The 24131-nt window shown below is 46.1% G+C and overlaps 1 protein-coding gene across 8 annotated transcripts in view; it reads left to right on the forward strand.

Moving 5' to 3' along the window:
- The window catches only part of Rbm47 (RNA binding motif protein 47), a 135325-nt gene extending 111333 nt beyond the window's left edge, over positions 1-23992 (forward strand). For 7 of the 8 annotated variants that reach the window (XM_041671409.1, XM_041671414.1, XM_041671411.1 and 4 more), the window contains 4 exons: positions 15870-17029; positions 17780-17986; positions 20078-20286; positions 21312-23992. In XM_041671409.1, coding sequence (XP_041527343.1) covers positions 15901-17029; positions 17780-17986; positions 20078-20286; positions 21312-21542 — 1776 coding nt within the window. In that variant the 5' untranslated portion in view covers positions 15870-15900 and the 3' untranslated portion in view covers positions 21543-23992. The remainder of the gene's footprint in view (positions 1-15869; positions 17030-17779; positions 17987-20077; positions 20287-21311) is intronic. The other variant, XM_041671413.1, reaches the window with a different exon arrangement.
- The last annotated feature ends 139 nt before the right edge of the window (positions 23993-24131 follow it).

A 24131-nucleotide genomic window follows, 5' to 3' on the forward strand; every position in this document is an offset into this window, starting at 1 on the left:
TGTGAGCTACTTTAAGTGAAGTCCCCCACTACGTGCTAGAGAACTCCCTAGCAGCAGCAATATTCCAAGGAAAGGTCGCTCAGACTCCATTCCGGAACATTCCAGCTGTTTGTCTTTCATGAGAACATTTACTTCCCCGTTTTCCTTTCTGCGGAGACTCTAGTTGTGGTGTCCTATGATACAGTGATGGCATTTGAAAATGGATGTTTTTAGATTTATTTTCTGTGCGTGAATGTTTTGCCTGCATGTATGTATGGGCAGCATGTGTGTCTGGTGCTCGTGGAGGTCATGAGTTGTTGGGTCTCCTAGAACTGGAGATGTGAATGGCTTTGAGACACCATGTGGGTGCTGGGAAGCAAACCTGGGTCCTCTGTAAGAGCAGCAAGTGTTCTTATTCTCTGCGCCGTCTCTCAAAAATGTTTTAATGCCTTGAATGCATTTATTTTATTATTTAATATTTGGGAGTGTTTTACCTTAATGTATTTATGTGTACGTATGCATGCCTAGTACCCATGGAGGTCAGAAGAGGACATCGAAACTTTTGGAACTGTAGTTACAGAGTTGTGGGTACTGGGGAGTTGAACCTGGGTCCTCTATAAGAGCAACTTCCCTTAACCTCTGAACCATGTCTCCAGCTCAATGGAATCTTTTTAACTTCAAAAATACCTCACACTCAGCTTAAACACATTTTTTTGAGAATTTCACGTATACCTACTGTAATTACATTATCTCTACCCATCCCTCCTCGCCTCAAACTCCTTCCATGACCCCTCCTACTTCCTCTCAAATTTATGACCTCCTCTTCTTTATTCATTCTTATTACACATATACGAGACCTATTGAATCCATGTATTGTTGTTCAATGTACATGTGTTTTAGGTCTGACCACCTGGGATTGGATAAGCTAATGGGGTTATTTTGTCCCTGAAAAAAAGCTAATTGTGCCATTGGTTGCCTAGAGCTCTTCTTCAGGGGCAGGGCCTCGTGAAACGTCCCCCACCCACGCTGGCAGGTCAACTGGTGTTTTCATCACGTAGGTCTTGCTTAGGCAGCCATATGGTTGAGATTTCACAAGTGAAGCTTCCCTGGTGTGCCGAGAAGATGCTGTCCAGCGGCAAGCATCCTTGCCCTGTGGCCTTCAGTATCTTTCTTCCCCGTCTTGCAATTCTCTGAGCATTACGTGTAAGGATTGTGTCGTGGCATCCTGGGTCTAGCCCCACCATCAGTTATTCTCTGTGTTTTGGCCAGTGATAGATCTCTGTATGCATCTCCATCTGCTGCAATTTAAAAAAAAAAAAAAGCAAAGCTTCATTTACACACAAAAAAAATAATCCTTGGTTTATTCCCCTTCTTGTGGAGAGTTCTTGGAAATTCTTTCACTGGGACTCTTGCCTTAAAGTCACTGAAATGTTAGGGCATCCACCTTCAGCAGGGTCTATGTCACCCCTCCTCCAATGGGGGCAGCTCTTATTTCACAGTTGGAACGGCAGTGACTAATGTTAACCAAACAGCCAGGACACACCCAGCACTGGGCTAATGTTTGACGGTGTCGATCCCCTCCAGAGCTTTCCTTTCAGTTGGCCATGCTTCTTACCAAGAGACCAGTCACATAGACCATCACAAGGTCAAGGTCATACTAGGACGTGCTTCAGGGAGCATGTGCTCATAGACCATAGAACTGTAACAGTTTTCCATGTTTTCACTGTGTAGCTATGGGTAATATAGTTCAGAGTGGGAGGTCAGAGTGCTGTTGACACACACCCTCAGAGCAACTTCACTTTATATTTGGGGAAGTGCTTTTCCCACATCTCTTGAAAGATTAATTTTAAAAACATAAAAATATTCATTTTTTTCTTTTGTGTGTGGTATTTCTTTTAATATGTTTTATACACCAGTTTTTAATTTTTTTGATTTTTTAAAAAGACATCCAAGTCTATTGCTTTCAGACTGTCTAGTTTTATCATAAATATAAATTGACATTACTGTCAAAAGTTAAGTATCTTTACTAAATTATAATCCCCAATTTAGTTGTGTCTCTCCATGGTAAGGTGTTTGCCTGCCATGTTTAAGAACCTGGGTTCTACCCCCGACAACATGACTTTTCGCTAAGCTTATGATGACCCTTATATTTCATCCCTTATATTTCATAACTTCTTTAGTTAATATTATCAGCATTTTATGGTGAAACTGCCACCTGGGTTGGGGGAGTACTGAGCGACTTTGTGTTTGTTTCCCAAGGAAGGTTGGGAAGGCATATAACTCAGGGTCTAGTGTACCCCACACTACTAGGTATGCAGCCTGTACCCCATTATGGAGGTTAGGTTGTATGGGTTCCATTTAAGTCAGATGGTCGGTGGCATCTGTGTCACAGTACTCAGGAAGCAGAAGAAAGCAGATCGGGAGGTCAAAACCACCCTTGGTTACTGTTAAATTGGATCCCTGGTTATTGGAAATCCGCTGCTGCTGATGTAAGCCAATCAAACCGGATTAATAAATCCAGGTTTATTCTGTGCAAAGTATTTCTGTGTGGCCCCCGGGTAAGTTGAGATCACAAGGGGAACTCACGAAGTGGGGGCTTTTTTAGTGCCCACCAGGAGTGAGCCGCTGATGGTGGGCTTTTTTTCAGGGGCAGAGTCTGGACTGAGGCAACTCCAGGGGAGGGTCCTGTTGCTTGGCACCCCGAGGGCGAGGTCCAGACAGTCGGAGCTGGAGATGCCACACAGTTACATAATGAATTCAAGTCCAACCTGGCTATGTGAGACCCTGCAATTTAAAAGAAAAATTAACTCCATGGGTTGTTCATTTTAGAATACAGTTTGGATATGTTAGCTACTATAGACAGTGCTAGAAGTAGCTGCTGGGAGGCAAAGTAGGGCTACGGTTGTGAGGGATAATTTTCCAACTACTATTGCAGAGCAGTGGCTTTACCTCTGTCATCTGTGTTGATCTAGGCCCGTTCCCCACTGGTCGTGACTTTATTACACTGGCCGGAACTACCATACATGAGGAAGAAGCAAAGAGAAAACAGCCTGGTAGAGCGAGCGTGGGTTTTACCACGAGCTCTATGCCTCATGTCTGTCTGTGTCCTTAGTCAGGTTCAATCCTCCTGTCTCAGCCTCAATCTTCCGTCCTGCGAAAATCAGAACTGGTTTGGGCGTAGGTACTTGGCACATGGTGTCTCCTTCGTCACCCCTTGAGATGTCGATCACCGTTGGCACTGCTCACTTTGTAGGCTGGAGGAATGAGGAGCCCAGAATCTGGAGAAGTTAATGACATCATACGGCAATGTTGTTGCGCGGGGGGGGGGGGGGGATGGGGGGAGAATGTGGGGGATTGGTCTCAAACTCAGGGAATCGGGGTTTCTAGCATTTGGTAGATTTTTGCAGGGCGAGGCAGTCAAGCATTTTGGGTTGCAAGCCTTACAGTCTCTGCTACCACGATTTAACTCTGCCTTTGTTGTGTAAAAGTGGCCATAGGCAGTGCTAATGCCTTTGTTCACAGCTATGTCGCTTTTGCCAGAGCACACATGTTAAACTTCTGCTCACAGCAATGTCACAAGAACTTCTTTAGATGTCGCATACTCATGAATTCAAGAGCTGTAAGCTCACTAACCAGAGCGCTGGGTTGGGCTGCTGTTAAGATAATTCTCCAAGAGATTATTTCCAGTCCATCTCCTCTCTTGCAAGGAGGATTACCTGTAAACCGTCTGTTCTCTCGCATTGTCCTGTCCTCTACCTGTAGACTAAGGCTATTCTACAGCCACTTTTCCAGAAGTGCTAGGTGTACAGAAGGAAGCATGGTCCCCTCGGGTGTCTCACGGGGCTAAATGATTTGGTCATAAATGGCCTTAATGAGTTCTATAAAGTCCTTACAAATACATTAATAGTGATATAATATGTGATGACATAGTTAGTTCTAAGGCTAAGAGGATAAGGAAAGCGTCTGCAATCAGCCAGAGGTATGGAGAATTCTAGTTCTTCCTGCATGTCATAGCTGGATCATTCCTTGAGTTTGACTGTGGACCACTGTTGGTTCTCTACATTATTAAGCCAGCCTTAACTGCTAACACAATAAAGTTGGCTCGGTGGATACATGTGACCTCCTAGTACTGAGTCCCCAAGTGCCTGTGTGAGCTTCCACCTCACGCTTGCACTGATCCCAGTACAGTGCTTTGTAGGAAAACAGGTATCGATAGTGGCTAGCTTGCTAAGATGGAAATTACAGCCCGTTCCTTTAACAAATATGTATTGTCTTTTAAGTGCCAAACTTTGAGGATCAGAGACAGGCAAAGTTCTGCCCTCTTGGAGTTGACAGTTAAGGGAGAAAGACTGAGGGGAAAATGTTGGTAGTTGTACCTTGTCTGACAGGAAGATGATGACTGTGGCTGGCAAGACAGAAAGACCTTCCTCCATCAAGTACTCCCTGAAAGCATTGACCAAATCCTGAGCAAAACCACTGTGCAAGAACCAATCTTCTTTACATTGGAGGATCCAGCTGAGGCCTTCTGGCCATGCCCAAGCCTTATTGGTTTCCCGTTGCCGCCTCACAAAATAAGGGCCATGTTTCGGCCATGTCTTTCCCGAGCCCATCCTATCTCTTCAACTCAGACACTCTAGACAACTCCAGCATCTTTGCCTATGGTGTTCCCTCTGCTCTCCAGTCTTTCTCGCTGGACTTATGACCACAAGGGCTATGCAGTGACCACCGTTGCATGCCCAAGCACCTATCACAGCCAGTACACAGCGTGTACCTCATTAGCGAGAGAAGTCTGCATGTTGTTTCCTCGTCTGCTCCATCAGGTCATTGCCACTGGAGAGGAAAGGTTGACTTTAGTACCGACGAGCTGACTGTGGTCCAAGACCACATTTTCAGTGAATGTTCATAGTTTGCCTTAAAAGACGTGACTCTTCCGTGAGAATTGTTAGTTATGTCACTAAAGAAGCCAGTGGGGAATTTTGAGAACGCCCCAAGTCTTGGAAACTATGCTGTCGGCTGTTCTCAGGTGTGCTGAAAGTTTGTTCTCAATTTAAATGAGGCACGGCCCTAGCTTGGCAGGTCATTCACGTGATTTCAGAAGTCTCATTTGTGGCCCGTCAGTCGGCCTGTGGTGACAAATTAGCCAGACCACAACATGTGACAGTAGTGTTTGATGGTACTTGTTGCACTGGAAAAATAAAATTGATAGCATTTCAGCCACATTATTAAATAAGTAATGCACTATCACAAGACATTGACCTGTCCCCTTGAATAACACTGCACATGTCTCGGGCTTAGCAGCCCCAAAAGTAAGAGCCAGGGCTGGAGAGATGGCTCAGAGGTTAAGCACATTGCCTGCTCTTCCAAAGGTCCTGAGTTCAATTCCCAGCAACCACATGGTGGCTCACAACCATCTGTAATGAGGTCTGGTGCCCTCTTCTGGCCTGCCAGCATACACACAGACAGAACATTGTATACATAATAAATAAATAAATAAATATTTAAAAAAAAAGTAAGAGCCATATCAAGGGTACCATGGTTGGCCTGGTTGGGTGGTACATACCTGTAATCCTAGCTACTCAAGAGGTAGAGGCAGGGAGGTCAGTGAGTTCTAGGCCAGCTTGGACAAGGACCCTCTGTAGTCTCAAGGGGGATTTAGAGGTGGGTGAGTGAGGAAGAGTTCAAAAGAAAGAAAAAAAGACACCAGACTTAACTTGAGGGTAGACAGCATGAAATAACAACTTCTGCTGGTTACATCCATACAGACGCAGCAGCTCCGGGGTAGATCCAGCTTCTGCTAGTTACAGCCACACAGCTGCAGCTGCTCCAAGGTAGATTCGACGGCACTTCTCCACAGAGAGCAGCTCCACACATTCCCTACCCCACAAATTTTCACTGTCTGAAGACACTTCAGGTTGTCACAACATTGTAGGGGCATGCGTTTGCGCATCTCATGGGTAGAGGGCAGAATGTTTCCAAGCGCCCTACAATGCCAAGGGTGTACCCTCACAACAGTTAAAATGTCGACAGAGCTACAGAAGGTTCAAATTCCTGCATTAAATGATACCTCAGGTCCCTTTGCAGCCGAGTCTGGGACTCTGTGAAATGAGACCACATGAGTGGAAAGAAAAAAAAAAAAAGCGACAACCCCACGTCTCTGCAAGGGACACCATCTGATAGAAACCGTGGCAGCAGCTTTCTCTATTCTGGCGCCTGCCTGCCAGTCAGACTTGTTGTGCTTGCCAAATCTCTCAATGGCTCGGATCTGTAGAGCTGAAATAAGGAGGAAATGATAAGCCCCTCCTATTGTTCGCTGGTGTGGTCTGTAGCCCAGGAGGCGCATGTGCACTGCGACTGTTCGTGTTTTCAGCATCGCCCAATGAACTTGCTAAGAATAAGTGTCAAGTGTGTGATGCCTGTAAAGAGGCCCGGATGATAGATTCCTAGCAGATACGAGTGTGCTGTCAAAGTCCCCCTACTTTGCTCCTTCTGGCAAGTGGCTTCACCCCTGGGAACCCACAGCAAATGCCTCCTTTTCAGGACCGTGTTGATAGAAGCGCCTCTTGGCTCTGCTTCTCTTTATCAAACACAGCTTTTCACTGAATGATGTCTTTTGCCATAACAAAGCCTGCACCAGCATCAACTTGGCCGAGCCCTGGGATGCGGGCTCTCCCTCAGTCAGGGGCAACCGAAGATAGAGGCCCAGCATGTCAGCATGTCGTGGTCTCCTGTCTCTTCATCCTTTAGGATCCTTGTAGCAAGGAGGCTCAGAAAGAAGGTTGTTTTTTTTTTTTTCCGTGTGCAGAGGGCAATTACTATAGGCAGGTGTGGGGGGTGCAAGATGAGCCTGTCCCCCACTTATTGTTTGGGCCCCTGGGTAAATTCCTTGACCGTGGCCACGTTTTGAGTGGAACTCCTCTTGGTTTTTAAGTCGTAGGATTGACAGAAGTGTCCTGACCCCAGAGCCCTGAGAGTGGGAGTGGCCTCCCCGCTGTTTACTTGAGTGGGTGGTAGTGACTTGGCACTGAGCGAAAGCCTGGATGCCACATGTTAGAAGCCTTCTGCAGAAGCTAATCTTCCTTTCCTGGTTTCCTCCCTCTTTCTTCACCCAGAGTGTCTCTGTAAGCTGTGGGGTTATTTACAGCGTTAGTGACAAAGCTCTTCCTAAAATTTGAATTCTGGCTTAAAGCGACTCCCCCACCTTTTCTCTTGTCTCTCTTTCCCTCACAGCCCATACGGTGTCTGCCCCCCCCCCCAAACACACCATCTCTGTCATCCAAGTCGACTCTCAACTCTTACCCTTCCTGCAGCCTCTTGGTGCTGGCCTTGTAGGTATGAACCACTCAATAGTGGTTTCAGTGACAGTCTTTAAAACAACAATAGCAGTTGCTAACCTTTCTAATGTGTTGTGCGTCAGGTGTCTTCAAATGTCACCGAATCCTCTCAGGTAGCTTCTGTGTAAGTCACCTCAGTGGTGAGTGGGAGACTGGCAGTCACAACTCATGGGAGAGGCCTGGAAAGTGACACACGTGATTCAAACTCACAGAGAGTACACATTAAACTTCTCCCCAACACACACACACACACACACACACACACACACACACACCCCTCAGAGAAAGTACAACTACACACACACACACACCCCTCAGAGAAAGTACAACTACACACACACACACACACCCCTCAGAGAAAGTACAACTACACACACACACACACACCCCTCAGAGAAAGTACAACTACACACACAGACACACACACCCCTCAGAGAAAGTACAACTACACACACACACCCCTCAGAGAAAGTACAACTACACACACACACACACACACACACACACACCCCTCAGAAAAAGTACAACTACACACACACACACCCCTCAGAGAAAGTACAACTACACACACACACACACACACCCCTCAGAAAAAGTACAACTACACACACACACCCCTCAGAGAAAGTACAACTACACACACACACACACACACACACCCCTCAGAGAAAGTACAACTACACACACACACACACACCCCTCAGAGAAAGTACAACTACACACACACACACACACCCCTCAGAGAAAGTACAACTACACACACACACACACACACCCCTCAGAGAAAGTACAACTACACACACACACACACACACCCCTCAGAGAAAGTACAACTACACACACACACACACCCCTCAGAGAAAGTACAACTACACACACACACACACACACCCCTCAGAGAAAGTACAACTACACACACAGACCTCACAGAAGGGACACATTCATAGTTTAACTCCCCCCAACACACACATTCACACACAGCTCACAGAGCTTTGAACCAAAGTTAACTGTTAGTCCAAGTAATTCTAGAACAAAATCATAGTTGACCGTAAAGACTAGGTTTTGAACCCTAGAAATATTTCTAAGTATTATTAGCAACCTTTGCTGGATCAGTTAAAAGCTAAAATCTGAATGAAAGATATTCTGAACTGCACTAAAAATATAATTCAAATCTTTAAAGATTTCCGCTGTGAGTTTCCCTTGTAAGTACAATTGTGACCTAGGACAAAAATTCTAACGGAATCCAGAATTGTGATAGCTTAATTGGAAAGTATATTGTCACGCGGTTGCAGACGCCAAGCTGAGCGAATGGATTCCTTCGGATATCTTGCCACGCACACTAGATGCTGGCAGCCCCCAGAGAGACGTAATGTGTCTTCAACATGAGCAAAGGGAGCATGTGTTGGGAGGGTTCTGCCTCCCCAGGAATCTGGGGATGCCTGGACCGTTTGAGTCCAGGGTGGCAAGTCTCTTCAGGTTCTTTCTGGAACAGCCTCGGCAAAGTGCACCAGCCATGGGTTAGGTGAGAAACAGATTTACACTCAGATGCCTGGGCCACGTCATCAGTGGAGAATGCCACAGCCGGCCAGCTTACCTGTGACGAATGGCACCTGGGAGGCCGACACACCAGTCTCCACCAGAAACTCCCAGGCTAGGCTTTTCACGTTGACCGGTTTAAAACTGGTTCTAGGACTCTGTTGCTTGCTTTCCTGTAAACACCAGAATCTTACACAGGGCCAGCATTCTTGTCTCACGTTCAAGTTCAATTTTCTTATGGTGACATTCGTTGATTCCCTAACCCCTGCCTCTCTTTTTGAGTCTCCGCCCTAGGAGCCCCTCACAAACCATTTCATTGAATCCTTGCCCTATCATGGCAATCATTTGGGGCACCTGTAGTGTGAGCTCTGAACCAGGCTGACACCGTTACTGATGTCCGTTACCTGAGACTCTACTTACTTGCTCTGTGCCTTCGTTTCTTTGTCCATAAGGTAGGGACCCTAATAATATCCCCTGTAGACAGGAGGGCTGGAGTGAGCTAGTCTACATCCGCATCCACAGAGCACAGCACTCTGCCTGCTGCACGGTAGGGTGTGAAGATGAGTCTGTGAGCTCTCAGAGTCTACAGGGTTTCCCCCACAGCGCACCACCGGAGGAGCCAGAATGGCCTTGCTCACTCTGACTCCTTTTATTTAGTGTGCTCTGAAGCCTGAGTTGTTTTGCCTGGCCCTGAAAAACGGTTTCCTGCCATGTAAATGAAGCTGAGAAAGTCTATGCTATTTATCTCAAATCTGGATTCTAGATGCTTGGTTTACTCATAGCCGAGAGTCAGCTTCTGCAGTCTGTTATTGCGTCCATACCTCTGCTGTAAGCAGGGATCTTGCCATCATTGAATATTCAGTATTTGTCTCAGCATGTGCTGTCATGTACTCCTGCTCTTCCTTTCTAAAGAGAATATTCTAGGCTATTTTTGTCATTTTGTTTGTAGCCAGGCTAGTCTAGAAGGAGTGACCCTCTCCCTCAGCCTCCTGAGCACTGGAATTAAAGGCATGCACCACCACCACCCAGCCCAATGCTAATTTTTAATTTCTCTCTTTTTTAAATGGCCTATATTTGTTTGCTTGCTTATTTGTTTGTGTGTGTTTGTGTCTGTGGGAGCAGGTGTGCACATACATGTGCACAGGCCAGGAGGCGGTGTGGGCTCCGCGGAGCTGGAGTTACAGATGCTTACAGGACAGCCAACTCACACGGCTGTGCCACAGGCACCATTAACCATTAAAGCCATCTCTCCAGCTCCCCAGGGCTAATTTTTCTATTTCTCCCTCACCCCGCCACCATGGCTATTTTCCCTTTTTAAAAATATAATTTTAATTAAAATATAATTATACCATCTCACTATCTCCCCCTTCCCTTTTCTTCTTCTAATCCCCCTCATGTACCAGCCCTCCTTGTTCACCCTCAGATTCATGACTAATTTTTAAAAGCAAAATTCGAAGGTGTCTGGGCATTGACCTTGAGGACTGTAACCTTATTAGAAGCAATTTGTTAAGAATATTAAAGTCTGACCCTTTGAAGCAGTTCCTGGTCAGTAAGCATGAGTGCAAAGTACTTTAGACTTCAGCTTCCTTGTGGCTAAGTGTAATCAGCTAGCTGGGAGGTGAGCTCCTCCAGGACAAGGCCCACCTGCAGCTAGCACAGGATGAACCAGTAGAGGTTGCCCAAAATACAAGGCATGGATGGATGGATGGATGGATGGATGGATGGATATGGATGGGTGGGTGGATGGATATGGATGGGTGGGTGGATGGATGGATGGATGGATGGATATGGATGGGTGGGTGGATGGATATGGATGGGTGGGTGGATGGATATGGATGGGTGGGTGGATGGATGGATGGATGGATGGATATGGATGGGTGGGTGGATGGATATGGATGGGTGGGTGGATGGATATGGATGGGTGGGTGGATGGATGGATGGATGGGTGGATGGATGGGTGGATGGATGGGTGGATGGATGGATGGGTGGATGGATGGATAGATGGGTGCATGGATGGTTGGGTGGGTGATGGATGAAGAGTGAAAACAACCTCTATCCTGAAACCATCATTCACATGTGAGTGTCAGGAGCTGTGCCATCCTCATTCACAATAAAGATATTTCTTCTTCCAGATTTCATAAATACTATCCCCATAAATACTATCCCTATAAATAGAAAAGCAACTTAGAATATGATGAGAGACCGAGGGGGTGAGAGAGAGATGGGAGTGGGACTATGGGAATGTATATATGTGTATGAAACTGTCAGAGAGAGGGCTGATGCTGTTTGAAATACCAGCACTCAAAAGGCTGAGCAAGGTGACTGCCGTGAGTTGGAAGCTAAGCTGGGGCAGGCCAACCTGTTCGGAAAAAAACAAAGCAACAACAACAAACCACTGTATATAGAATGTGCTACGGCTAGGGAGATGGCGCACTCAGCCAAGTGCTTACTGTAAGAGCATGAGGACCTGGATTTGGACACCAGCACCCACATAAAAAGCTGGGCATGGCAATGCACTGGCTGCAATCTCAATGCTAGGGGTTGGGACTTACAGGGCAGAGAATGGTGGCTCCCTAAAATTTACTGGCCAGCTGGTCTAATGAAATCAGTAAGCAATCCTGCCTCAAAAAATAAAGTGCCAAGCAACTGAGGCACATATCCAACTTTAAGCTCTGGCTTCTACACGCCCCCCCCCCCCCACACACATACACACCTCACACACACACACACACATACACACAGATACAGAAAGTCACTATGTAAGAGTTTCACCTGCCCACGCACATACACACAAACACGAACACAAAGATACAGAAAGTCGATGTGTTAGAATCCTCACAGAGGTCCTGAAATTAATCCGTTATCAACCTGGGAAGGAGAAGAGAGCGAAAGTTAATGGACTTAGCCAGTCAAATCTTCGTGATTTAGCTTGGCAACATCACCACACGCTGATACTTTCACATCTATGTGTAGTGATGGGCCCTGCACCCAAACCAGGGACTGGGCTAGAGAGCGAGCATGATGGACTTTGTGGGCCATGCTGCCTGTACCCCAACTATTCAGCTCCATAACGCCACCATGGCCGTCATCCATGGTTCTTTCTCCCCCCACCCCATGTTAAGGATATGGTTTTATAAATAGGGTTTTGTCCTAAACAAATGGCAGACAGTATTTGGTCCGCAGCTGGAATTTGCTGAGCTCATCTAAAGCATTTACAGTTTTCTTAAGTCCAATCTATTGGGTTTGGAGAGAAAAAGTCATTTTAAAGGCAATAAGTAAGTGATTACCTTTTATTATGTCTAAACTTTTGGCCTCAAATTTACAAAATTACAAAATATTGCTTATAACTTATTTACCTGTGGCATGAAGCTAGGGAGAGCAGAGCCCAGTAGACTATAAGATTTTCCTAAATGTGCTAAACTGACCCAGTATCTCATTGATTTATTGTTTACAATGCTGAGGATGAAACCCAAGACCTCGTACGTGCTAAGTAAGTATGCCTTTTTGAAAGGTCTGATGTTTGGGAAGGCTGGAGAAATGGCTCAGTGCTTAGGAGGGCTTATTGCTATTGTAAGGATCCGAGCTCAGTTCATAGCACACACATCAGGTATCTCACAACCACCTGTAACTCCAGCTCCAGGGGATCTGATACCCTCCCTGTTCTGGCCTCTATAGGCACCCGCATGCACACACACATGTACATACACACAGGTACATACATACACACAAAAATAAAGAAGAAATACATTTTAAAGGCCTATCATTTTTTAAGGGCCTTTATCAAAATTTTGTTATCTTTTGTTTTTCTTTTTTTGCCTCTGAAATTTTTGCCTTTTTTTTTAAAGGGTGTGTGTGTACTAAGGCACAAGTTCCACTCCTGTGACCATCCACCAGTTCCATGTTTTCTGTATTGTAGCACATAGAATCTCCCTCTTGATCATACCTACGCTTGTATGTGTATTTGGCATCCTCCATTGCAGGTCTCAGATTTTAAATGGTCCCCTAAACTACATGTGCTCATCTTCCATTTGGAAGGAGAGAGATCTTCACATTGAGATTAGAGGAACCAATGTATCATTCGAAATGTACACTAAAAAAAATCTTTACGATAAGGAGCTTTTGTCAAGCTAACTTATGAGCATTGAAGCACAAAGGAAACAAGATAAACAAATCGAAGGGAACCCTATCCAAAGATATATTTAAGATTCTTTATGACATTTATTTGTGTAGGTAGGGGAGTGGGCATGTGTGTAGAGGTTAGGGGACAACTTGCAGGGTTTGGTCTTCTCCACCCTATAAGTCCCAGGGCTCAAACTCAGGTCATGCCTGGTGGCAAGTGCCCTTACCCACTGAACCATCTCACCAGGCCCTCAAAGGTATTTTTTGAAATATGTGAATTTTTCATTTTAAAAATATTTTTAAAATATGAGAAAAATGCATCTTGAAAATTACTAAAATTCAAATAAATATTCATCTGAGGAGTGTTCACCAAGATTTGAATCAAAGGTAATATCGCATTTCTTGAGCTATTACATTGTTCTGGGCATAGAGCAAAGTTCCTTATTCAAGATGAGTATGGTATGGTGCATTCTTGTGTAATCTCAGCACTGAGGAGGCTGAGGCAGGAGGATTATGAGTTCAAAGCCACGCCGGGCAGCAGGTGGGAGTGTCTACACTAGTTACTTTACTGTTTCTGTGATAAGATAACATTACCAAAGCAACTTGGAAAAAAAAAGTATTTGGGCTTACAGTTTATATTGACCTCAAACCTACAATCCTGTTGCCATGTGTGTACTGGAATTACAGATGTATGATGTCATACTTAGCTTTCTTTCTTCTTTTTTTTTAATTTGTGTTGCTGGGTATCGTGTGGGGCCCCTCATGCCTGCCAGCCAAGCAGGCTGTCCAATGTCCTGTACATCCTCGGCCACTTTGCTCATTCTTGAATTTTCCCTGAATAGTCTCGTGCACAGGTCATAGTTCAACATTTTAAAAATAAACAGTGTTCTTGGTTCTAGTTGTATGACGAAACCTTAGGCTATCACTAAAGTGACATTTTTACAAAGCATGAGAATGTTGAGAGTGTTTCTAAACAGGAAGCGGCGAAGAGGAGGAAGCCATGTCTCAGACACTAGCCCGCAAGAGAGGAAAACGGTGGAGAAAGTTCTATGGTGACTGTCATTAGGGGGACACTCAGCCATGACTCTTGTCTCTTTTTTGTTGTTATTTTTTGTGTATGGGTATTTTGCTGCATGTATGTCTGTGTACCATGTGCATGCCTGATGCCCACGGAGGTCAGAGGAGGGTTTTACATCTCCTAGAACAGGAGCTGCAGACAGCTGTGAGCCACCATGTGGGTGTTGAGAATCAAATCTGGATCCTTTCGAAGAGTTGTCAATGCTTTTAACGGCTAAGTCATCCCTCCAACCAGTTCTTGATTTTTCCATAGAATTCATTTGTCCAATAATGAAATAAATTTTTCTGTTTGATAAGTTTATTCTGAGTCGGTGGTGGTGACACATGCCTTTAATCTTTAATCCCAGCCCTTGGGAGGCAGAGGCCAGCTGACCTCCTGGAGTTCGAGGCCAGCCTCGTCTACAAAGTGAGTTCCAGGACAGCCAGGGCTACATAACCTTTTCATTACACAAGCATTGCGTGCAACTTTTAATGGCATCTTACTCTGTGCTCTCTGAATGAAGACAGACACCATTCAGACCCATGGCTACTTAATTTAAAGAAAAACTTTAATTTAGTTTCTTATGCCCTATTTAAGCTCTATTAGTCTCAGGTGACACCATCTCCTCCAAACTGAGTCAGGCGTGGTAACTTTTACCTATATTCCCAGACCTTGGGAGGCTGAGGCAGGAAGGTTGTGAGTTCAAGACCACTAAGCTACTTATGAAGTCTCGGTCTTTAAACAGAACAAAATAAAACCAAAAGTTGAGCTTGGTTGATGTGATGGCCCACATATGTAACCCCAGCATTCAGGAGATTGGGCTAGAATTGCCATGAGATATTAACCAGCCTCGGCTAGAGAATGAGTTCCAGGTCACCTAGGGCTAGTGTGAGCAAGACCCTGCCTAAAGAAATAAATTTTGTTTTTCACAGCACAGTTCTGAAGAAAGCTGGAATCTGGAGCCAAATGCCCAGGTTCCTGTGTGAACTGGGGCAGTTCACACAACTTCAGCCTCTCTTTCCCCCAAGCAAGTCGAGATGAAGTCAGCGACTGTGGCCGAAGGCTGGGAAGGCCAGCTAAGAAAGAGCGAGATGACAGTTCTTAGCCAGGGCTGTCTTTCCCCTTAGAAACATTGCCTCGCAGCTTCCTGAGTGAACCTGACTCTCTATGAACTGAGTCCCAATCTGCGAATGGTTCATACCAAGATTTTGCCAGAATATTGTAAAAATCGGACTCGTTACTAGGCCGGCTCCTCAGCAGTGGAAACATTTCATTTCCTGTTAAAAACTCCAGTACACAGCTCCCCGTAACCACCGTGTAGGAAAACATCTCCTTGAAGTTTACTCTAAAAATTACATTGTTCTAGCTCTGGAGACATAGCTCGGTGGTAGAATGCTTGCCTAGCATGCACCAAGCCCCAGGTCGCCTCCCCAACAACTCCCCGGCCACCATGGGGGCGGGGGGGACAATTATGTCATCCAGTTTCTATTGGTGCAGTGAAAAGGTCTGCCTTTGAGAAAATGAATAAAAAGTCTGTGTCCACCAAAGAAATAAGTGAAATTTGCAGAGTGACCTAGAGAAATGGAATCCGAGTTGACTGTGCAGGGGTTAGACGAAAGTCATTGCTTGCTGCGAGAGCTAAGATTTTCTCCCTAAGACAACAGCGGGCGCTCACAGCTTGACTATTTTAAGACCACCTGCATTTCCACAGAGGCCTCTTCCATCTAATAATCTCAATTCAGCACGCCAGGACCTGCCTATACACACGCATGCAGAAACGGAGGCGAGCTCAGGACCAAGTCTTTGCCGGGTTTACCACTCACACTCCTCCCTTTCTCTTTCCGCAGGTTACCGCCAGCCGTGGATGCCTTTGACAGTATGACCGCAGAGGATTCCACAACAGCCATGAACAGCGATCCCACAGTTGGGTCCTCCGCCAAGGTGCCAGAGGGCGTGGCGGGCGCGCCCAATGAGGCTGCACTGTTGGCCCTGATGGAGCGCACCGGCTACAGCATGGTACAGGAGAATGGGCAGCGCAAGTATGGTGGCCCTCCACCCGGCTGGGATGGTCCGCATCCCCAGCGAGGCTGCGAGGTCTTCGTGGGGAAGATCCCGCGTGATGTGTATGAAGATGAGCTGGTACCTGTGTTTGAGACCGTAGGCCGCATCTACGAATTGCGCCTCATGATGGATTTCGACGGCAAGAACCGCGGTTATGCCTTCGTCATGTATTGCCACAAGAATGAGGCCAAGCGAGCTGTTCGTGAGCTCAACAACTACGAGATCCGCCCGGGCCGCCTGCTGGGCGTGTGTTGCAGCGTAGACAACTGCCGCCTCTTCATCGGTGGCATCCCCAAGATGAAGAAGCGTGGGGAGATCCTAGAAGAGATTGCCAAGGTCACTGAAGGCGTGCTCAACGTGATCGTCTATGCCAGTGCGGCAGACAAGATGAAAAACCGAGGCTTTGCCTTCGTGGAGTACGAGAGCCATCGCGCTGCAGCAATGGCTCGCCGCAAGCTCATGCCAGGTCGTATCCAACTATGGGGCCACCAGATTGCCGTGGATTGGGCCGAGCCCGAGATCGATGTGGACGAGGACGTGATGCAGACAGTGAAGATCCTCTACGTGCGCAACCTCATGATCGAGACCACCGAGGAGACCATCAAGAGGAGCTTCGGCCAGTTCAACCCAGGCTGCGTGGAACGGGTCAAGAAGATCCGCGACTATGCCTTCGTGCACTTCACTAGCCGTGAGGACGCTGTGCATGCCATGAACAACCTCAACGGTACAGAGCTGGAGGGCTCCTGCTTGGAGGTCACGCTGGCCAAGCCTGTGGACAAGGAGCAGTATTCCCGCTACCAGAAGGCAGCCAAGGGCGGTGGAGGCACAGCCGAGGTGGTGGCCCAGCAGCCCAGCTACGTGTATTCCTGTGACCCCTACACATTGGCCTACTATGGCTACCCCTACAACGCGCTCATCGGGCCCAACAGGGACTACTTCGTGAAAAGTTAGTGGAGACTCTTTTCTTGAGGGCCCCCGGGTGTCCAGCCCCCATAGGCACGGTGTCAGGTTGAGCAAGGCTGCAAATACTAGGCCCTACCCATTAAGGCTGAGGTTCTAAGTGCTGACTCGCAGTCACTATTGTATTGAGAGAAACATCCCTCTGGTTGGGCAGTCAAATCCTTGGGACACCTTGCCCCTTGCTATGTATGGCTTAACCCATGTGGAGCAGCAGGTCTGCCTATCCCTTGGGGTTTAAGTAAACTCTGCTTCTGAGCCCCGGCATGGTGGTGGCAGGTGGTGATGCCAGCCTTCTAAAGGGGGAGGCTTCCTAGGTTACTGCTTCTGAAGTTAAATCTTAGGGTATTGGTTGGCAGAGCCGTAGTTCCTTAAGATCGCTCAGTATAGAAGACCAAGCATGACACTAGAAAACATAACAGGCCCAGGGACCCACTGTCGGTTCACTGGCTCTGAATTAATATCCCTTGCCTTTTTCCTTAAGCATGAAACAAGGAAGAGAGGCAGGCACCTTCCAAATCTGTTTTCCCCTCTATCACTGAAGTTGAAGTTGTAATCCTGGGAACTCACCTTGCCCTAAGCAGGCAGATTAGAATGGCGAAGTAGACAAAAATGTCAGGAGCGTTTTATTAGTCCGTTTAGGCCAGAGATGTGGCCACCTGCCGCTTAGACCGAGGGCAGGCCAGAGGCCCTGATCGTCGCTGCTGCTGGCTCATCCTTCTTTGTGTTGTATTATAAGCAGGCAGCATAAGAGGCCGAGGCCGAGGTGCGGCTGGAAACAGAGCCCCAGGGCCCAGGGGTTCCTACCTCGGAGGATATTCTGCTGGCCGTGGTATATATAGCCGATATCACGAAGGCAAAGGCAAACAGCAAGAAAAAGGATATGAACTTGTGCCAAATTTGGAAATCTCTACTGTCAACCCAGTTGCCATTAAACCCGGCGCAGGTCAGTATAAACAGTGCAAACGCATCATTTGTCCCTAAAACCCCACCTTCTCTTTCAAGTGAGTCCGATCTTCTTGGCTCTTGAATCCATCTGCAAAGAAAGGTCCGCGTGTCATGCCCCCGCCTTCCACACCCTGACCCCCTAGAATTTAGGGGACTGGTCTAGTTTGGGCCGCATTCACGTTAGGCTGCCGGGGAGTTTGCACACAGGTGTTAGCTGCCAGTTGTCTGGCTATTTCTCTGTGACCACATGGGCAGAGGTGAGGAAAGGGTGGAAGGGAATGGAGCTCCCGCTTCTTCTGTCACCTAGAACCCATCTTTTCCTCGTGAGAACATGCGCACTCCATCACTGAGCTGCATCCCATCTGTGCTTCAGCCACCAAAAAGCAGAGGGCATGGGTATTACCAGTTCTCAGAGAAAATAGGAACTCTTTTCCAGAGCAAACAGTGCCGGGTTTCCTGGATGGTCTGACAGGTGCCAGCATTCTCAGACAAGGCAGAGGTGAAGGGTTTTACAACTGGAACCGTAGATTTAGAGTAGAGATGCTCAATCCATTGAGCCAAGGACCTTGACCTTTGTTTTTACTACCAGGCCCCACAAAGTTATTTTACCAGCATTTGGTAGCCCCTTGGTTACCCACTGCAAGGACGGATAAGCTTTAACTATGTTTAGTGAGTTTGGCAGACGCACGGTACGCAGAATTTCCACACACTAACCTCTGAATCTGTGGAGAGTTTCTTCGGTGGATAAGCAGAGTAATGTTCTCCCTGGCCTCTTGGCCTCACTGGGGTAGGATGGAGAGCTTTTGAGGGTCGCCTGCTCCTTTCCTAATTGCTCACTTCTTTCCGAGCTGAGAGGCAAGGAATTGGTGTGTTTGGAACATAGGTTTAATGTGTTGAAGGAATTTGGTGGTAACTGGGGAAATAGCCCTGCCACCTCTACAATATAGTGGCTTCCGGCATTGGGATGCCTTAGAAATGTCATTGGCACCAGTCTTTAGCCATGTGAGTTCTGCAGGCTGGTAGCCAGAACAACGCAGTTACTCTGTACAGCCCCCACGTGGCTTCAAACAGTAGTCCTAGCTGCACCAAGACCCTTTACATCATTTGAAGGTACGGCACGTCTTTGTCCTTCCGACACGACCCTTTACATCATTTGAAGGTATGTCTTTGTCCTTCCGACAGATACCAGGGCAGGCTAACATATTTGCGCCCAGGACTGGTGGAAGATTTGGTTGGGAAGGCAGGTAAAGATATTTGGTTAAGATTTTAGATTTTTTTTTTTTATTGAATGGCCAAGCCATTGTTTATCGTATGGCCATTTTGTCTCCTTACCTTTGATCATATCCATCTTAGTAGAATGAACGAGCTTACACTTGGAGAGAAAACAGAAATGAAAGGATTCTTTGTGTACATTTCATGGTCCTGCTTACTCTTTCAGGACACACAGCATGCACATACACAAGCTCTCCCAAATCAGGGCTAGCATCTCTTCCTTTTGATCTCTTGATACTGCACATTGACATTCAGTAACTCTATCTGTTTGAATCTCTGCTGGAAGCCGTTCCTTTGGACTCTACTCACAGAAATTATTTGAGTTGGCAGGTTCCAGCGAAAAGCCAATTACCCACTGTTTCACCACTATAAATGGATTATTAGCACATTGGAGGTTTTTCCATTTTCGACTCAAAGCCCCTCCAACTGGATCCATGTAACTAATGTGAGATAAAAGGTGGGGAGAACGTACTCCCATCTTCAAGCTGTCAGAATGGGATCTTCACTCAACCTGCTTCTTGAAACACTGTGAAAGGGCAAAGGGCTTGTGTGGTAGTGAGTAGCGTAAGAGAGAGCAAGCAGGCTGCACGCTCACAAGTGTTAGGAAACAGCAGTGTAGAGGCCTCGCTCTGAACGCTCCCTCCACGATGATCTGCCGAGAAACCCCGTCCTGACATGGTGCTGAGCCAGGCCGAGCAGCATGGATGTGCAGAGGTTCACGACTGTGAACCTGGGCCTTCAAAAACTATGAGCAAGCGAAGGCTCTTCCTCTGTGATCGTGAGTAATAAGCCTGTCTTCTTTCTGCTTCTCTTGTAGTGGCCATCCCTGCCATTGGTGCCCAGTACTCCATGTTCCAGGCAGCCCCAGCCCCTAAGATAATTGAAGATGGCAAGATCCATACAATGGAACACATGATCAGCCCCATTGCCGTGCAACCTGACCCCGCCGCTGCCGCCGCCGCTGCCGCCGCTGCCGCTGCCCATGCTGCTGTCATTCCTGCAGTATCCACACCGCCACCTTTCCAGGTAGAGTTCTTGCCATGGCCACTGTCATTTATATATGGAGCCTCTCTCAATCATAGACTCATTAGTATTCAACACTGAGAATATACTCTATGCAATGATATTTTTTAAAAAGTTAATGTGAAATAACAGGAAAGAAATTGTTTATCTCTATAAAGATTTTTTAAAGTTTATTGTTTAAAAACGAACATATATAGATATGTATATCTCTCTATATAGATATGTACATATATACAGTGTACATATATGTGTGCATGTGTGTGAGCCATATATTTATCAGCAGATAAAGGTGCTTTTTTCCAAACCCGATGGCCTGATCCCAGGACCCACATGATGGAAGGAGGGAGACCTCCTCGACCAGTGCCTTTTGGTGCACAACTTACCCCTCCATGCACATATTATGCACAAAATATATCTATATGAACATCTATCTAATTCATGGTGGTGTTTGTTTATGTTTATTTTGGTTTTTCAAGGCAGGATTTTTCTGTATTTAGCCCTGGGTTTCCTGGAATTCACAGAGATCCACCTGCCTCTGCCTAGTGCTGGAATTAAAGGTGTGCGTCACCACCGCCCAGCCTGGTGTATTGCACTTTTAAATAGGAGGGACAGCCCTAGACGGGTTAGAATTAGTGATCTTAAGGTAGATTCCCATCCTCGCCATTACCTGTCTTTATGAACTGGCAGAATGCAAGGTCCAGTAAAAGATCCCAGCGTAAGACAACTCTGGGATCTTCCTACAGCCTCCCCCTGTGACACAGGTTTGAACATGTCAAGCCCCTCGAAGATGACATTTTGTTCTGTTTAATCTCATTCTCCTTCAACAAATGTTACCCTCCTTTTCTGCCTCCATACATAGACCTCCTCTGTCCCTCCCCGCTGGGGGGTTCATCTTCTCCCTCACTCCCTGGGGTGCTCAACCCCCCCCCCTCGTCCCCCGTCCCCCGCACCGAATGCTCATTGTTCGAGGATTTGATAAACCTGCACATGCGCTCAGGAAGAATTTTTTTTCTCTCCCTCTCTCTCAGGGCCGCCCAATAACTCCTGTGTACACCGTGGCACCAAATGTTCAGAGAATTCCCACCGCCGGCATCTACGGGGCCAGCTACGTTCCCTTCGCTGCTCCTGCCACTGCCACCATCGCCACACTACAGAAGAACGCTGCGGCCGCCGTGTACGGGGGCTACGCCGGCTACATACCTCAGGCCTTCCCCGCTGCTCTCCAGGTGCCCATCCACGACGTCTACCAGACTTACTGAGACCAGGGACCAGAGCCAAGGCAAGCAAGCCACCAGACACCGCTGAAGGAACACTTTATTATTTATGAAGAAAGAACGTGTCGAATTGGCACACGTGCGAAACCTGCAAGTGAAGAATGTTAGCGATTATCACACTGAAATATTTTATATCCATGAAGTTTTCACTCTTTTTTTTTTTAAAAAGACTTTTCAACTTAGCAGGCCCGTGTTCGTTCATACATTTCTAAGAGACTTGCAACGCCTCACGCCTTAATACCATCTTTTAAGATTTGTACGCCCTACTGCATTTGTACAGAGGTTTGGTTTTGTTTTTTAAGGATATATTTTCAGTATGAAGGTTATTTTCTTAACTTCTGCACTCCAGAGATTTCTATTTTGTAGAACCTTTCAAAATATATCAGCTATATATATATATTAAAATAAAGAAGCACATCCGAGCATCTAGGGAACTATTTTAAAAACTATATTCAATATTTAAAGATACAAACTGTAGTGCTTTGAAATGCTACATAAAACCTTATTTTTAAAGGTGATGCTGGAAAGTGCAGTTTCCAAAGGAGTGGAAATCTCTGCTGTATTTCCGCTGGCATTAAGGGTTGATGATATTGCCATGGTTTCTCACCATGGTTTCTGTTTTGGGGGTTGTTTTGTTTTGTTCTGTTTTATTAACAATCTGTCTTTAAGTCAACATGGAAAAGACTCGTCACACCCAGGGTCTCAACACTGGAAAGCTCTCCCCTGCCCTTGGGCTCTGTCCCTGGGTCTTCATTAACTGTGTCTCTTCCCCCCCCCCCCTCCTTCCTATCTCTTTGAAGTTTGGCATAGCTAAGAAAAATGGATAATTCTGATAGAACTGATGCCTTTTATACTTCTTCCTGGGATTTTTGTCGGGGTCTTTTATTATTATTATTTTTAGTTTGTTTGGGAGGGTATCGCCTTCTTTATGCGTTTTCAGTAGCAGAATGCAGGGAAGGGCACGATTTTGCCATGTTTTTCGTAAGGCATAGCTGTTTAAATTGTTCAGTATGGGACTTTTAACTTCCTAATGCTTTGATTTTTGGAGTCTGAGTTTTTGGAGGCCAAGAATGTATATGATTATAGACAAGACCTTCAAGATTTGCCAACAGCAAGTTGTGCTTCTTGTGTCTCTTGCAGAGTGTCTGTCATCATCAGGAAGGTTGGAAGCATTTGTTGAGCAAGGCTTCCCTCGGGCACTCTGTGTCTGGCAGATGAACAGGGGGCATACGCATCCGGGAGGGGGAGCGACCTGTAGGAGTTAAAGGGGCGTTTGTGATAACGTCTGACGCTTGCTTGTAGTCATTTTGTGTTGCCAAAGCTCATGGTGTGTAGTATGATGCAAACGCAGTTGTTTTATCTCAATATTATTAAAAGTGTTTGTTATTTTTTTTTTTTAGGGAGTAAAAACACAGATGCAGTGTTTTGTGCCTGTTTAAAGGCTTCTCTTTCACAGAGTGAATGTAAAATACAGGAAAATGCTAATATCGTCATCTGTTTCATGAATTACATCAATGTGCATTTTTTTTATAAAAAAAAAGGCTCAGTGAGGACCGTGAGGCGTGCAGTAAGGTGCACCATAAGGTACAGTTGTATTTTATGTCACAACAGAGTCCATCAAAGCTTCCCACCAGCGTTGGCTAATGGGCTTAACTCTTATTTGTGGCTTGGTCCTAGGATCATGCCCCTAGCCAATGCTCCTAGATAGCTGTTTAATTGTTTTCTCTTCTTTTAAATTAAGAGATCCCTGAATGCCTTTTTCCCCTTCTCTTGAAGAGATGAATTTTTATATATAAGGAATATTTATTTAACTGTTCTATTCAATGTCCAGTGCCTGCTGAGGCCTTTAAGCATTCCTCTCCATCCTGGTTGAACGGCCTAAACTAGCTCTGCAATGTTCTGAGTTGCACCCGCAGGGACGGGGTGGGATGAGTGCCTCCATTAATGGCAACTCGTATCAGGCCCCTCCTCCCTCGACTGTGTGAGAGAAGTGCCAAGGACAGCCACGGAGGTCCTCAGGTGAAACACTGTCCCCACGCTCTTGCTGTATTTTACAAGTGCCGGGAAAGCTACGATCATAGTAATAATAAAAGGAAACAATGCACTATCTTAACGTGGCAACTACCCTAAGAACACGCGGCGGTGGTGCCAGTTAGGCTTCAGCGGCCCTGCTGTCTGTGGTCTCACCTACTCCTACCGTTTTCACAACCATTTCATGTACACTACTGAGGTAAGTTTATAACTTGAAATGTGAACTTTTTTTTTTTAGGATTAAGAACAAACTAATATAAATGTTTTTAAGAGTTTTAAAGTTGTAGATGTTCCACTAGTTTAGTTTGTAGCTTCGTATTTGTAAAAGCTTTTTAGACCTCGCTGCATTTACAGAGTACGTTCTTAAGATGGATGTGGTAAATAAAGCTTTCTTTAAAGCAGTCTCCAGACTTTCTTTCCTTTATTTATTTATTTATTCTTTTTTACAACAATGAAAGGATTGACAAATTCAGTATTTCCAGTTGGAGAGGCTCACAGCTGCCTGCCACGCCACCTCCAGGGAATAAGGCACTGGCCTTGAGC

Source organism: Microtus oregoni, unplaced genomic scaffold, assembly GCF_018167655.1.
Source record: "Microtus oregoni isolate MIOR12 unplaced genomic scaffold, Mior012 000021F_ref0000039, whole genome shotgun sequence".
In the NCBI taxonomy this organism is placed as follows: domain Eukaryota; kingdom Metazoa; phylum Chordata; class Mammalia; order Rodentia; family Cricetidae; genus Microtus; species Microtus oregoni.